At 38.1% G+C, this 17,197-nt stretch overlaps 1 protein-coding gene across 1 annotated transcript; it reads right to left on the bottom strand.

The window, feature by feature from the left end:
• Window positions 1–4,826: 4,826 nt before the first annotated feature.
• Window positions 4,827–16,865, bottom strand: DDX18 (DEAD-box helicase 18). Its single transcript, XM_069780865.1, has 14 exons — window positions 16,642–16,865; window positions 16,317–16,499; window positions 15,162–15,305; window positions 14,469–14,604; window positions 13,884–13,984; window positions 13,568–13,767; window positions 13,365–13,479; window positions 11,682–11,821; window positions 10,117–10,278; window positions 9,014–9,166; window positions 8,180–8,293; window positions 7,388–7,444; window positions 6,337–6,514; window positions 4,827–5,691 (listed from the first exon to the last, which is right to left on the bottom strand). Exons 1-14 carry the CDS (start codon window positions 16,757–16,759, stop codon window positions 5,549–5,551), a joined length of 1,944 nt encoding a protein of 647 aa, XP_069636966.1. The 5' UTR covers window positions 16,760–16,865; the 3' UTR covers window positions 4,827–5,548.
• Window positions 16,866–17,197: the final 332 nt, after the last annotated feature.

Genomic DNA, 17,197 nt, shown 5'->3' with positions numbered 1-17,197 from the left:
ATTTATCATGACTACAAGGCTGGAACGCATGTGTGTGGTTTACTTCTCTGTGCAATAGTTCTGAATAGGCAAGTTTCATACCCATACTCAAAGAATTCTTTGAATGAGTTTAAGATTAATGAAAACCTGTATACCTTATTGATTAGTTTGCACCTGAAATAGCACTGGTGTGGCCTCATCTTGAGTAGATGATCAGTGTAGGTCCCTTCCAACTGAAAATACTCTATTCTATTCTGTATCCTTATTTACAAATAATCCCTTGCTGAATTTACGTAGAAAGTGGGACAAAAAATTACGGAGAGTTTACATAAAGTTATAGTAGCACATACATGCAAAGCACTAGGAAGATTTGCAAAATTTTGCAATGAAGTGGAAAATACAATGTTTAAATAATAATTTAGCACTTCATATAGTTTTGTTACAGGCCATCTGCTGCTATGGCTTAGTACAGATCAAGGATTCTTTTTCTACTATTAAAGAATTATTACTTCTTTTAGTACTACAAGCCATTTGGCTAATTTTTCTTCTGCCACAATTAAGAGAGGAATGTAAAGATATCACTGAATACAACTTCTATGGAAAAATGAAGTTGCTTTATGGTTTTTTTGCTTTTTTTTTTTTTTAAAGCAATGTAATTTTAGGGTTGCATTTATGCTCTCAAATTACATTGTGTAGGTATTAGTGTTACTATGTACCCTTCATAAAATCATTCTCAGGTCTCGTAATTACAGAAGGGTGCTGGGCAGAACTTACTTGCTACTCAAGCCTGTTTTCACTTTCCACACAGAAAGGGTTTTATTAATTAGAAGTGACAATATATCAAGAACATTTATCCAGAGCTTAAAAGGAAGACTCAATAGCTCCTACAAATTCACATGGTCTGTCAACCCCTATAAGTGAACATCTAGGTTTAGTTATGTAGAGTAACACATTTAATATTCTTGTAATTATCAACATTCATAGGTGATTGCAACCACTCATAGAGGAGCTCAGAAAGCCCTGAGTGGCTGAACATCTTCAGATGACAGCAAAAACAGAAAGGAACACTTGGAAGAAGTTTCAGAACTGTCATACAAGATTTTGCAGAGCCTATGATTTTCTTCTTTTTAATTCCTACCAACTGGGAAAAAATAGTAGATGGTTATGTTTTTCAGTGTTGTACCTTCCCAAACATTTTTGTAAGATGGACTGCTATTGTAGAGTATGCTCAGATTTTTTTTTGAAAGGTGAATGCAGTTCTTAAGCCGGATGACACCGATATAACAAAGTGACTGTGTGTCTAGACAGCACCCCAATTTTCCATTTGTCTTCCATTCTCTTAATGGCATCCTTCCTCTACCTCTCCTCACAACTCCATATCAAAAGTTTATTGTGGTGGCTAAGAGGAGAAAAAAAAAGGTAATCTCTTCGTCATGTGGCTGTGCAATAAAGAGATTTGACACAAGTAACATTATAGTATTTATGACTTTGATGCAAGCCAGCAAATTTTTTAGAAGCAAAGAGCATTCCAGTTCGAGAGGCTGGATTTTTATTTTCACGACTCAACATCTCCTATAAATCTAGAGCAAACAAAAGCATCAGAAACAGTTGCATGAATTCTCCTGTCAAGCCAAGCAGCTAAAATCCTGAGGAAATCAAGCTAGTAGAGCAAAAGTCAAGAGCAGAGACAGATTTTATTCTGTATGCCTAGCCAGTTCATTCTAGGCTTCTTTCAGCATTGTTATTTTAGTCTGACCCCCCCCCCCCCCCCCCCAACCAACCCATCTTTTAAGGGCCATTAACTGGCTCTTTTCTAGTTGCTAGGTTTTTAGATCTCTGCAAAATCCCTTGTAAGTTCTGGGGGTTTGAAGTGACTGGACAACTATCTCCTAAACAGGACAGCGGTAAACCTAAAAACGTAAGTCACAGCCCTGTGCTGTTTCCTGTCAGTACCCTGCGTTCCTTCACAGTGTGAAGAAACTAGAGAGCTCTACTAAAAAAATTTTTTTTTTTTAATCACATAGTCCTTTTCACCCTTCCTGTGAGAGCTTGTTTCCCCTGAGCCTTAGATTACTGGCTTGAAAGCAAATTAGTAGAGTATCTAAAGCTTTGGTAGCTAACTTGAGTCATCAACTCATACATGAAACAAAAAGGCTAATTACTGCCAAAATATAAACATACTTATTTACAGCAGACCTAAATAGATAATATCTTATCCAGTTCTCAAGTATTCTTGCTCTACACTGTCAATAAACATGCCCTCTACCTGTGACATTCATCCTGAAAAATTTGATGACAACACTTTGACTAGTCTTGTGCTTGTCTATAACTCGGCAGCGTTATGGGCAGAGGAAACTCATATCATGACAAGATTTTTTATGATTATGAGCAGTAGCTCAGCAATGGAATTTTCCTTTATGGGCCTGTTCCAAGAACTGTCAAAAAAATCTTCCAGTTCAAGCAGGACAGTTTTGATCACCCCCTTAAGTGGTTTAAAGAGTCCAATTTCTTTGTCAAGGTTCTCAGAGAAAGAAGGCAATTTCTCACGGCACACAATATTAGTCCCCAACCTATCAGTCACTGTTATGAGACAAGCCTTGAGAGTCTGATGGCTGAGGTCTATTAACTGCTCACAAGATTGATAACAGGGTAAGTTGCAAAGGAAATGTTAGATTTCCAATCAGTTTGACAATCTTTTAAACTTCTTGCAATACCATAGTAGAATAGATGCTGCCTGATACACACGGATATTTAATCAGAAATTATTTTTCATTTATGATTCCATAAACAAAGAGAAAGGTAACTGCATCTGCACAATCCAGGAAGCTGAAGCCTTTCCCTTTCAATTCCCACTTAGTCTCAGCTCGGGAATTTCTCTTCTGCTTAATCAGGAAATTAGTGTAAAATAGCAGACTATGTAGTTACTACAGACTGTGCAGCCATTATACATCTATAATTTTTAAGTAACAGTGTTAACTTTTTTATTTTTAGGGTAAGCTAGTACTACTCTAGAGCAATACCATCCAGTCTTTTCATCTCCTAGATGAAATTATTTCAAAGATTTGTTACATATTCTTGATATATAAGAAAATGCAAACCAAATATACCAGGGAGGAGTTGTGCAGTCTTGTGCCAAATCCCTATTTTTCAGTTGTCCTCATATCAGACTTTAGAAATTGACAGTGCCTCAACTCTTCCAAAGAAAAAACTAGGTGGAACTGGAGGTTGTCTAGCTGCTGAGAAAGCCGTCAGCCTTCTGTTCCCAGAATGACGAGGAGCAACAGAAAAAAGCAGTTCTCTCTGAAGCAGATTTTTGCCTACATAGAGAAGTGGCAGGAATTCTGATGCGCTTTTAAGTCTAACCAGTTCTGGCTAAGCAGCACATGGTCACACAGGTGGTCGCTGACTGTGCCCATCATCTCAGCTTTTTTCCTGTTCCAAATGAATACTCCACACTATTTCATTCACACTGCTTGTGCCCACATAACCATGCTCTGATCTTTACAGTGGTTTACTGCAGCTTTGCTTACATCTCTTTCCAAGTAATTAATTTTGCATTCATCTAATGAGTCCCTCAGAGTTAATTTCACTACAGTGTAAGTCAACTCCCATACCGTAACTGCACAGCTTGCAGGTTTAGACAGAACTCTTCAACTGCATGATGCTGTAGATCTCAGAGATAATTCTTAAAATGTGCTGTTAATAAACAAACATGAGAACTACTTTGATGTGTATTATTTATAATACATAAGCAAACCTGGAATCAAAGATCAGAACTCAATGAGCCAGGCATCATGTACTTAGTATCGCTTACCTTTCAGAGCGGATTTTCCTTTTTCATTGCAACCCTGGAAGCATAAGACATTCAAATCCTAGTAACAAAATTAATCTACTTAAATATTTTGACATATCAGAAGTTCTTAATATCTGACCAATGTTAATCAAGAGTCTTGGAAAGTCCATTAGGACTTAAAGTCAGCTCTTTCACAAAACGGGGAAAAAAGGCAACACTCAGTTCTGAATGGTGGAAGCACTAGCAACAGAATGCTCATACTATTTTCCCCCAAAATATGATCTGGTTTCTCTAAGGGTGGAAAGTTTGTTCACCAATGCTTTTCTGCAATACTTCAATGTGCATATGAAAGTTTTAAATCTGACATGCTACTTCAAAAGACCTAAGGAATGATGGTCCATTTTATACTGGAATAACTACATATACTTTTGTATTCATAATTAGTCCTGGGTTACATTTTAGATGTAAATTAAAAGGTGTAGTCATACAGGGCCCAGATTTCTGGAATCTGTGACATTTTAGTCTTTCCCTGCATTGATGGATATAAATTTTTGAAACACTATTGCCCACCACCATTGTAGCCTCCTAAGAATAGTTACGTACTTCTACAATGGTAGAGATCTGAAAATAATATATGTAATATAGTTACTCTACTTCTGCCCAACTCGTGTATTCTTTTTGTACTTAAGTCTCCATGTTTGTTCTGTTTGCAATGTGTATTCTGCCCTCTTTCATTTCAGTCTTTTATATTTCTCCCTCAAAATATCCTTCTAGTATATTTATACCCCATTTCTCTTTTTCATTTATTGAGTCTCTCCACCCCCTCAATCCTGTGACAGTATCTTTGAGTTTGCCCATCACTGATCTGATAAACTGAGACTAAATAGCAATTAAGATACAACTGCAAAAATTCTCACTGCATCAAGGTTATGGAGTATTTAAAAAAAAAAATTATCTGGGCCAAGTGCTTCAATTTATGTAATCTGCTTTTCTTAATTTTCTTTGCATATTCATAAGAGCATACACTAGAAATTACCAGATGGATAAATTCAGATTTAAAGAGAACAGGAAGGAACACCAAACATTTCACTAGAATGTTGCCATTTTATCACAACATTAAAAGAAACAGTATTAAGCATATCCCAGATGTGCTATAAAAGATTTTTTTTTTTTTTTTTAAATCTTGGACACTGTACTTGTTATACAGATACCATGACTAAAATTAATCACAAGCTCATACAACCTTAATTATTCATAGGTATGTTCTGTTCTAAAGGAATCTTCCTATATTCTTCAGCATATTTGATGGACAAGCAGAGTTCTGTAGCACTAAAAACCCTTGCAATGATTCATGTCAGCAAAGTTTTTTTTTTAATCTCACACTATAATCTGTCCTTGCATTGTATATTCCAACAATTTTCAGAGGTGTGCATAGAAAAAAGGGTACATATAAAGCAAATTCTTCTATAAAACCTAAAAGTATTTTTTCTTTCTTTAATGAAAAACTCTGTAGTATTGACTTAAGATAATTGTATTCAACTATCTTCTTCCTTACAACAAGTATGGCAAAATTAGCTGGCCATATTCTCCCTTTCTATCTTTAGTCTCCCTTCCAAAGAGTCTTCCTGAACTGAAAGATAAAAGATGTTCCCACAAACAAAACCATAAAGACGCCTAAAAACATGAACAGAGCAGTTTAAATTAGAAGTAACTGCCAGATGGTTTTGATCACGGTAGTCTATTCCAGTGCCACAAGCCATTTTAATGAATGTATGATTAACGAGAAAACTGCCGACTGTCCGATTTCTTGCTAATGTGTTTGAAGATTTTAGCTTTGTGGACGTTCTTCGATTTCTGGTAACCAAATCCCCCACCTCCACCTCTTTTCTGTAGTCTTCTGCCATGGTTGCTGTTCACATCTGGAATTTTATTGGTTAAAGAACTTAAAAAGGAATACTTTGAAATGTTGCTTTTTAGGTATTGTAAGGGTTATTAATGTGAGAAGAAATAGCAGCATTATACAAAAAGCTCAGTTGCATAACTACAGACAAAACTAGAACTTTGTGCCTATGGTTCTAAATAATGCTCTTCTTCCTCCAGTTGTCCAACTAAGTTGGCCAAAGTATTACTGCTTCAAATTCCATCCACTGGCAAGTTTGACAGTAATCTAGACAGAGCCTTCTATTTCACGCTCTTCCACCTCTATTTCAATATTCCATGATTATTAAACTTACGCACTTACCTTTCAATGAAAATAATTTTGCATGGAGAACAGCACTCTAGAACACGTATGCATTCCAGCATCTGCTACCCCACAGCAACTGAAGCATGTACAGCATGCACATACATTAAACTATAGATGTTTGTAGGCAATTTTTGCAGTTTTAGTATTTGCTATTTAACATTTTCTTTGATAACCTGTTGCTGGAGCATGATGCATTTATGTGATTAATAGCAAAAAATAATAATAATCAGAATTTGAAGTAGCATAGGAACTTCAGTAAGTTGCATTTAACATTTATAACACAGAAATTCAGCTTTGAAATACTGCAGTAAAAGGATACTGAGGTCAACAAAGGGAGGAATTTTAAAACCAAATGAAAGGCTGACTTTGGGAAGATCCAAGTTATTGACATTATAGATCTGCTTCAGAGAATGGGAATCATAAGCTCTAATGTAGGCTTTGTATGCTTCCTGGGCTGACTTGTGAAGGAAGTAGTTCTTCTCAATCAGTTTTTCCAGCTGTTGGAAGAAAAAAAAAACCCAACAAACGAATGACAAAACAAGACACACATCCAATTATAGCTGTAAGAACTGTATAAATTATATTCAAGTAGATTATTTACTGTGTGAGTTGTAGTGACATTCACTATTCACTTCAGCAAAATTGCCCTGTGACAGTAGAGTGCACATACATATATTAGAGTGCTTTTATAAACAAATAGAGGGACAAAAAAGCCTGAAGCTGAATTACAGTACAAAGCCACAGCAATATGAAAATTTACAGAAATATTAAATTGGGTTGTCCCAATCAAGAAGGAGTATACAACTGCAGCCACACCATGAAACTATGTGTATTGAGAATTAATGGACAACAACAGTATACTTTTAAGGCAGAGATCTAAACTGTACCATTCCATGTAATTCTATACATAGTCTTATCTATTGTGGTGCAAATGCATTGTAAAATAAGCAGGATTAATTCTAAGACAAAAATACATATGCACTACTGTAGACTGAGACATTTTACAGCTACCAAAACTCCATTTGCTATGCCAGACAAGAACATTCTGTTCAAAAACTGAAAGCAGGGTTACATCACTGTGGTTTTGCAATGTAATGCGAAAAAACAATTCTTACAAGCAAATTCATACCATATCATGTTGACAATTTAGTACTAGATATTAAAATTCTTCTTTAATTTCTAAACTTTTTATCATTTTACTGTCATCAAAGGACTACATGGCAGGAGGATTTACTGCACAGTACTCACCTACCGGAACTTTTCCAAACAAGCACACACATTTTTAAACTGCAGTTGTTATAGACCAACAGTCTCCATGTAAATTATTATATAGATATTCACAGTAGCTGTAGTATGAAGTCATTTCATACCTGAGACTGGATGTCTGAAATTTTTGACCAGGAAAATTCAAATTCACTTAGTGGTACCTTAAAAAAAAAAAAAAAAGAAAGAAAATATCAAAATTACTTATACTGTGTAAATAACAAATGTGTTTAAGACCTAAGACAAATAGAAGATGACCCACTAGATAACAGAAGATTCCTTTTTTAATATCACAGCTGTATCTGTAAAGTGCCTTTACAGCAATATGCCAGTATCATCACTTCCTTTAAGCTAGAGTAATTAAGATGCCAGTATGACACTTTTACCACTTTAGCTTTTGCTTTAGAAGCTATACCACTTTTGTTACAAGTGGCAAAACTCTGTAAACAAGCCCATTAAGAGAGCAACCAAGAAACTACATGCAGTTCTATCATAGTAAAATGATTATATTTAGAAGGTGGCTACACTACTTTTGGAATTGAACAAAATGCAATTGAATCTTTGAAAAGAAAAAATAAAAACTGCAGAAGCAGCATCTGGGTTTTAATTTCCTCTGGATGGTCAAACTCCCAGTATCCTTCCACAGAAAGCTCACAGGAAATTTATTTATTTTTTAGTAACACAAGTTGCACAGTTGCAAAGCAACTATAAATACACTCAATATTGACTTTTATGCTGCTGACTTCAAAGTCAGGTGTTCAGTTAAGTATCTTCTAAGCAACAGAATGCTTTTTGCTTAAAAAACTAAAATGTTTGATTAATCATTACAGTTTTTGCCTTTAAAAACCTATTGCACAGTAAAAATAATAATAAAAAAATAAATCCAGACATAAGTTTACCCTGGCTTGTTTTAGGTAACGAAGAAAGCCCAGTTCTTCTGGTCGTAAAATGAGCAGAGCATGTCCTCTACCATTTATGCCTCTGGCAGTTCTACCGACACGATGAATATATTCCTTTTAGAAAGAATAAGAAACAGCAAGTCCAATTAGTCTTTCAAATATGTAATAATCAAGCAGCTTCACCCCCCCCTTCCCCCAATTTAACATTAATATGGTGTAATGCATCATCCATTATTATTTAAGACTTTTTCTTAGTACTGACACACGGATGAGGGAAACCAAGTGCGGACGATGCAAAGCGTAATTAGGCTGAGACAGAACACCTGGCTAAAAGTATTTTACCTTTTACTGAAGAAAAAAAAACATAGTCTACTGTAACTGAAAATTAAACTTTGCTTTTGGTATATTTGCTGTGTATATTTGTCAAAACTTCTGAGTTTTTTGAGTTTTGCTTGTTTACACTGGACGTTTATTCAAATACGAATACTGACATTTAAGTAAAAATAAAATTTCCACTGGAAAACCTGTTAGGGATTCAGGAGTGCATATATAAACTCATACTCCTCCTGAAAAGTGTTCTGTTGTTCAGCTGATAAGATTTTAAATTAATTTAACAGCACAAAGAATAATGTTTTAAAAAGCAACTCTTAAAACGAAGGTCTCAGCTAGGTGCAGCATTTCCTAGGAGCTGGTGAAAGGAAGTGGAAGCAATCAGTTGCTAGATATGAACATGGCTGAATCTTGACCTCAAGCAGCAGCTTCAGCTTTTCTGTGCAAGCTTGTTTGCTAGGATTTAGTTTGTTGCTGTGAAGTTTCTCTATTTCTTTAACTTACTTTTGGATCATCTGGAGGGTCATACTGGACAATCCAGTCAACTTCAGGAATATCCAATCCTCTGGCAGCTACATCAGTGCACAACAGTATTCCAGATTCTGCATTACAGAACTGGAAAAATGTTGTAGTACGTTTGGTTTGTTTCTGCTTGCCCTAAAAGGAAACAAACACATTAAGGATCAAATACCAACTAACAACAACAACAAATCTGCCAACTTGTAAGCTTAAATCTATTACTCAATTCACATATTATATATCACTGCAGAAAATATAAACTAGTTTGGGGCATCTTTCCATATCATGGACTACATGAAGTGGTATCTCTCTGAGGTTACACTCTATCTTCCAAAGCATTAAAAATTTGGTTGCGTGAGTATTCTTTTCAGGGGGACTGCATAAATGCCTGAAGTTCAGAAAAAGGACATTTGCAAGTCTAGCAACATGTCAGATAGATTACAGGTTAAAAAAACCAACCAACCAAAACCCATACTTGTAACAGTTCTATTGAAGTATAGCAAGAAAATACCCAAAAGAACAAAATAATAAAAAAAAAAAAAAAAAAAAAAAGAAGACATTTGTGGTCAGTTACAACTGTTTCATAAACGTTCAGTCAATTCTTTCTCCTAAACTATGCATTTATGGTTTTGACAAAAAATTTAAAACACTCATCCAAATGGCGAGAATTGGAGTAGTACAACCAAACATCACCCTGGCCTTAAAAAAAGCACCCAATGTGTCAGGGATCAGTGTTTGGATTCCTCTGACAATAGCTTTGCTCCACAAATTGAGTTTTAATGCTTGTGAAAGGCAACCCCCTTGGAAGAAAACAAAAAGCTTTCTACACACAGAGCATTAATTAGTATCAGAGTTCAGCCCTGGCTTGGAAAATAGCAAGATTAACAATATTGAAGTGTTGTTATTACATAGTCTTTGCTTTATCTCTTTCTTCTACAGACTAATCAAGATCATCACCAGTTTTGTGATGAGCAGGGTGTCTGTTTATTAGAAACTGGACTGAAATAAACAAGGCAAATGTGAGGTCAGTAACAACTTAGAGGTACTATCAGATTAATTAAAAATAAATTAATGAATAAAATACTTACGTGAATGGCCAAAACAGGCAGATCAATATAGTTGAGTAATTCATAATGGTACTTCACTGACATACATGAAGAAAAAAATACCATTAGTTTCTTCTTCCGGTTCTTCTTGAGGAATGTGAAGAGCAAAAGGAATCTTTTTTCTGATGGACACACTACATACCCCTGGAAAATTTTTAAATATTGTTAAATAAAGTAGTATGGAACAAACTTTTGTTTCAGCAATACAATTAAATCAGGGAAGCATTATGTTGTGAAACAAATATGCCAAATAGTTACCTTTTCCAGGTGTATTGGGCCAAACCATTTGATTTAGTGTCTATCCCTCACCTTGGTATATGAAACTCCTAAAGATGATGAGCTTCCCCTGTACTCGGCACTGGTGAGGACGCACCTCGAGTACTGTGTTCAGTTTTGGGCCCCTCACTACAAGAAGACATCGAGGTGCTGGAGTGCGTCCAGAGAAGGACAACCAAGCTGGTGAGGGGCCTGGAGCAGAAGTCTTATGGGGAGCGGCTGAGGGAGCTGGGGCTGTTTAGCCTGGAGAAGAGGAGGCTGAGGGGACACCTTATCGCCCTCTACAACCACCTGAAGGGGGGTTGTAGCGAGGTGGGTGCTGGTCTCTTCTGTCAGGTGGCTGGGGATAGGATGAGAGGAAATGGCCTCAAGTTGAGGCAAGGGAGATTTAGGTTAGATATTAGGACAAATTTTTTTACTGAGAGGGTTGTCAGACATTGGAATAGGCTGCCCAGGGAAGTGGTTGAGTCACCATCCCTGGAGGTATTCAAAAAGCGAGTAGATGGGGTACTTCAGGACATGGTTTAGTGGGCATGGTTAATGGTTGGACTCGATGATCTTGAAGGTCTTTTCCAACCTAAATGATTCTATGATTCTAACTTGGCAACAAACTTACTATACTAACTTGAAATACGAAGAAGTAATTTTTAATTAATTCTTCAAACTAATTTAAGTTCAGTGAAAAGTAAATACTTTATACAATAAAAATTCATTTCAGTAACTCTGAATTACTGACATTAGGCATGAAAAAACTGCATAGGGTTCTTAGCATTTTTTATTATTTCAAGAATTTTATTTTATGGAATTCTTGCTACTGGTTTACTCTTTTAAGGTAATACACAGCTACTAGTAATTTTATAACAACACTAATCATGCCAACTGCACAAACACAGAAACTGCTGTGCAACTCCAGTTAGCTATTATATGAAGCAGCAACAATGAAATATATCTGAAGTACATATATGTCTAGTCAGTAACGTGGAAAATAGACAACTGGAGCTTACGTATGTAACATAGATAGGAATAGACAAGTGTAAGTAACTATATTACTATTTCATGAGGTTTTATATCATCTGTCCTGCAAACATTGACTACATGCGTATAACTTCCTATAGTTAGCAGACCATATAAAGCACTTTAGGCAACTGATAGCTTTTGCCCATTAGGATGGTAAACACCATTTAAGACAGTGTTTGTACAACCCAGTTAAAAACACATAGGCTTTGATATGTTCACAGATCATGCCCCTTTTAATAACATCTGTGTTTTACCTGTTCAAGACCATCTACTGTTGCTGTCTCCTTGTTATCATCAACCCCAACATATAGTGGCTCTTTCTTCAGAGATATCTTTGCCAGATCTTCAACCTTTCTGGTTTGTGTAGCAGAAAAAAGCATCGTCTGTCTGCGCTCTGAAAAAATATTTGGAAAGACAGCCTCATTTTTTAAAGGAGAATTCAAATAGCAAGTCCATAAAATCTCTAGCTGCAAACTTCCCTGAGCAAGTCTTCTATTTTTTTAAATTAAATTCTAATTCAAACATACTGCTGCTGACAAACAAAAAGAGGTGCAATTGTATTATGGATTGTACAGGATGCTTACTTAGGCTGCCCCCACCCCCAAAATCCTATCAAAACACTATATTCTTTCTCTCTGGGAAAATGTTAATAATCATTTGCACTCCAGTTTAGACACAAAACAATTATTTAAATGGAGACCAACTTTGTAATTCTAACTATAAATTGATTTCATTTGCATGAATAGTAAAATGTTTTTTTAAAAAAAAATTGTGCTAGAGACTGTGCAAGAAAAAATTACAAAAACTAAAGAGCATTGTAAATGTTTGTCTTGCATAGTCAGTCTAGAACATACACAAATGTGCATGTTATTTAGTCACGTGGCAGTATGTCTGTACTGAGCCTCAGTGACTTCCATGGTCTTAGAGCAGGTGTAGGAAATCTCTTGCCTATCACCTCTCAGCTCAAAAATATATCCTCATCCTGTAACATTTTCTTGTTACACGAGTACGTGGAAAATGCATACTTAGGCTGTTCCATTTCACAACTGCAAGAACAGTAGCAGTTGTTCTTGCTGAAGAACTGGTGCCACCATTTTTGAATTTTATTTTTTGTCTATTTTGAAGTGTCTGTTTTAAAATATAATTTCTTTCCTAATGGGATAAAACCAAATTGAACTCATGCAAAGTAAAAATTTCTTTTATCTATCATTTTCCACTTCACAAAAAACATGTAATTTTCCTAGTCTTCCTTCTCTTTCCATTTTTAGCACTGTTCACTAATATTCTTCACAGGATGTTATTTATTAGATTTATGTATCTGCATTTTAAACACGCAGATCTGAATGTCAATATTTAAAATGTGGAACCTCAAAATATTTATCACCGATTTTTTTATATACTATTTCCATGGGGGAGCTTTTCTACATTTTGAAAGTTAAAGGGAGAGCCTTGTTAACTCTGAGAATGTATTTAACACATCAATTATGAAGAATAGCTAAGTGAAAAGTGAGGGAAAGAAAATTTTAAGGTAAACAAACTTCCTTAAGATACTGTTCTCTGAGGCATGAAGAAAATTCAAACTGCAAGTCAGAAGACCTTTTTCTTTATATTTAAGCCTTATTGGGAAATAATGAATTGCAGGAAATAAATGGGCAGAGGAAGATGAATGAGAGAACGTAGACGTTAAACTAAAAGGATCTTATACGAACAGAATTATAGCCCTAAAGTGCATATGAAAACTCTGTCCTTCATATAAATGATGTTAAAGTAATATATACTAGCTATCAGGAAAAAAGAACAGAGTAAGACAATCACTCTGAAGTGCATTTACAGAACTATAAAAATTAATGACTTCTCTTATAATAATTGAGTCATAAAGAAGACATAATGTTAGTCAAGTGATTTCGAGGAAAGACAGATTTTTTTTCTTTCCTTACTTGGTAGAAGTTTTATGATCTGTTTCATTTCTTCTTCAAATCCAACCTCCAAGATACGATCCGCCTCATCAATTACCAAACACTGCAAGTTCTTATACATGAAACCTGGAGTGTTCTAGAAGATTAACAAATTCAGAGTCAGACAGGGACAGGAGTTTTATTATGTTTCAGTAACACAGATTAGGCATCAATATTTTATCTACCTGCATATGATCAAGCAGTCTTCCTGGTGTTGCTACAATGATGTTGATTCCATTTCCAAGTTTCTGTGCTTCTGCTGATCTGTTACTACCCCCCATTATCAGACCATAGGTGTGAACATGATGATTCATAAGTTCTTTAAGAACTCCGTAGGTTTGCATAGCAAGCTCTCGAGTAGGAGAAAGAATAATAACACCCGTTCCTAAAAAACACACCAATCAGACAAGACTAAGTTAAAACTCATCCAATCCCTCTCCTTGCCACATCCCTCAATGGCTGCACCATAGTAAAATTAAACTGTGAAACGAAGACCCTTACCATTTCTAGGCATGAATTTTAGCTTGTAGATGAGCTCTACTGCAGGAATAAGAAACGCAAGTGTTTTGCCACTGCCTGTTTTTGCGGCTGCTAAAATATCCCTGTATGCAGTGGTTAGAAAAAGAAGTATTTAGTTGATCGTACAGAAAAAAGAACAATCCTATTTTGTACAATGTTGACAACATAAAAACATAACATGGCTTAAAAGAAACCAGTAGAGTTAGTATTAAGAGCTTGGTGGCAGATGTGGTCCACAGCAATGTGTCACTATGTCTCTAGTGACAGATGTGAGACAGTGTCTTTGAAACACACTGACAAGAAGACCAGCGAAAACACACTCCCCTGCTTTCAAAGCTGAATGCAAAGCAGGTTCCATGAGCTTACCCTAATATTTGTTCACAGGCAACACAGACATACTTTGTTAACTTGTATTAATGTCTATAAACAAAATATGTAAAACATACGAGAACACATTTAAAAAAAAAAGTTTAGCTGCAGAAAATCACATTTCATGTATTTAGCTTGCTAGCAAAATTTACACAACATTTGAGGTCAATACAGTAACTAAAAAGACTGATTTCTTACCTGCCTTCCAAAAGCGGCTTAATACTTTTATGCTGAATTTCGGTCATGTGCGTAAAACCCATGTCATTTATGCCTTTCAATGTATTCTCACTGACAACACCAGCCAGGGAAGTGAAAGAATTGTCTTCAAAAGCACCTGAAGTGAGAGGGAAAAATAAAAAATATTCAAACTTACTTAGCTTCATGTTCAAACTATTCAATGCCATCTATCCTCTGAGATTACCCAGCTAAAATTGACCTAGATGAAAAAAAAAAATCAAAGGACTTTTTCTTATTCCTTTCTACCACAAAATGCCAAGACATTGACAAAATACTGTGTATGAATGTGTTCCTACAAATACTACACAGAGCTGTTAAAAATGAACACGAATGCACTGCTTCTCCTGCCAGATTTACTAGCTGTGTACCTCCATCTTGCTCTTCATTGACTTTTTCCTCTATAGTTAAGCATATGTGTGCATATGTTTTAAAACAGTTTTTCACTAGTAATTTTAAGACTAACAGGAGTGTGTACCTAATAAAAACTTCAAAGAACAGTAACTGAGTAACAGCTGTACAGTTGCCAGTGTCATGTCACCTATATTCAAACACCTGGCTTATAAAGCTAATTCGAAAAATGCAACTTGCTCTGAAAGAAAGCGTTAGATAGACCTTGGTTTTCCGCACATGTACAAAAAAGAGAACACGAGATACCTGTTACACCTAGTGGTAAACAGGGCACTTCATCCTCCTCCCCCTCCTCCTCTTCCGCTTCTTTCTCTCCAGAATCCTGCTCATCTCCATCTTCTACCCCCACAGATTCATCTTCTTCACTTTTTGCTTTTTTAGCTTGTGCATCTAGAGCGTCATTTTACAGAAGACAAGTCAGTTAGAGATATGAAGGACATGTTCCTCATTAACAGTTGTTCCACAGAGTGATTTTCTTTAGTCTGTAATCCATGTACAAACATCATGCTTTTTTCATGGGGTGGGAGCGGGGGGCAGGAGAAGGGGAGGCAAGGTTTCTGTGGAACTTTCTGAAGCAGAGAGCAAAAAATTCAGAAGTTCCTTACACACAGTCCGCTTTGCACCGTACAGCAGCGAAGCTTAATGTATACTATATGAAATTTTCTGTGGAAATGAGGAACAAGTTACAAAATTCTTTCCTATCTGTAATGCAGGCATCAAGTTTCCAAGGCAGTTTGTGCTCAGGTCATGTGAAATGTAACGTCTGTTCTGTTCTAAGTACCTGAATCCTCAGACAACTGCAAGAAAAGACCTGTTTATTTCCATAACCATGGGAAGTATCACTAAGATCAAACACATAAAAGATGGAAGCTTCAAATAGATATAAAAATATACATGCGTGCACATATATATACATGTACAAAAATCTAGCAATATTTGCAGGATGCAATTTTTTGTGGTAGTTTCCCAGTATACTTTAGTTTCATAATATACAGATGTTGCCAAAGGCTGGATGCGTTGCTAAAAAGATGTGGTGACTGGACGTTCAGAAACCATCTATTTGTCAAAGCTCTACTTTGAAAAACAGTATAGGTATTTGTATAAAAAACAAGCAAAACGTCGAAACTTAATGTTAGAAAGCAGAATCCTATGCAACAATTAAATTAGTTGCTATGGGTTTAGTACATATCAGGGTTCAACTGTTGCAGCTGGAATAAGGAAACAGGTAACACGGAAGGCCTCCAGGGCTTTAAAAGGTACCCCAGACCAACACACGGTACTTCTCCCAGTCCAGCCCACAAATCCCCTCCGACAGGGCGGAGAAGGGCAGCAGGCGCTTGGCGGGCTCTCCGAGACCCACTCAGCCCTGGGAGACGCGCTGTGTTTGTTGAGATAACGTACCGCCACCCGCATTCGCCACCGCTTTCCTCTTCTTCTTCTTCCTCCTCTTCTCCTCCCCGCCGCGGGGGCCGGCAGCATCTGCGGCCTCCGAGGCCGCTCCGGCCGCCGCCGCCTCTACCTCGGGGGCCGCCTCCGCCTCCTCCTCCGGGGGGCCCTGCGATGCCGCCTCGCCCGGCGCAGGCACTGCACGGCGCGGAGACACGTTTCAGAGAGAAAGGGGGGAAAAAAACCCACAAAGTCAGAAACGGCTGCGCAAGCGCTCGGTGGGGGAGAGGGTCCGCATCGGCCGCCCGCCCGGCCCCGGCCCGGCCCGGCCCGGCCGTACCTGCCCCCTCGGCCGCCCGCAGCTTCAGGTTGCGCTGCCGCAGCTTCAGGTTGCGCTTGTGGATCTTCCTGCGGAGCAGCCGCATGGGCAGGTTGCCCGCGGCTACCGACACCGACATCTCCGCCGCCTCCCCCCGCTCACCCCGCCGCACGTGGGGACGGCGGCTCGGCTCGCCTCACCTCGGAGCGGCGTATCCGGGCCCCGCCGGAACCCCCCGCCCCGGCCCGGCCCGCCAGGCCTGACGGGCGGCCCGCAGCGGCCTCCGGCGGCCCGGCGGAGACAGCGCCGCGCAGCCCGGCGGGATCCGCGCCTCGCCGGGAGGCCGTGCCTGGGTCCCCGCCGTGTGTCCTGCCCGGGACCCTGGTCCCCGGTGCCCTGTAGCTCAGAGAGCGGGGGCGGAGAACGCCCCCTTCTACCCCGAGGGAGGGAGTCGGCGTCTCCGCCGCGGACACCCCCTGCCCCGCAGTACCCGTGTGCCCGGGGGCGTTGTCTCCGCTCACGGTGCAGGTGTTGAACTGCGGCGGGAGCAAGAAACGCTCCCGGGCATCCAGCCCGC

The sequence above is a fragment of the Haliaeetus albicilla genome, chromosome 4 (genome assembly GCF_947461875.1).
Source record: "Haliaeetus albicilla chromosome 4, bHalAlb1.1, whole genome shotgun sequence".
NCBI lineage: Eukaryota > Metazoa > Chordata > Aves > Accipitriformes > Accipitridae > Haliaeetus > Haliaeetus albicilla.
Note: the sequence above shows the minus strand (reverse complement) of the source record. Positions and strands in the feature narration are given on the sequence as shown.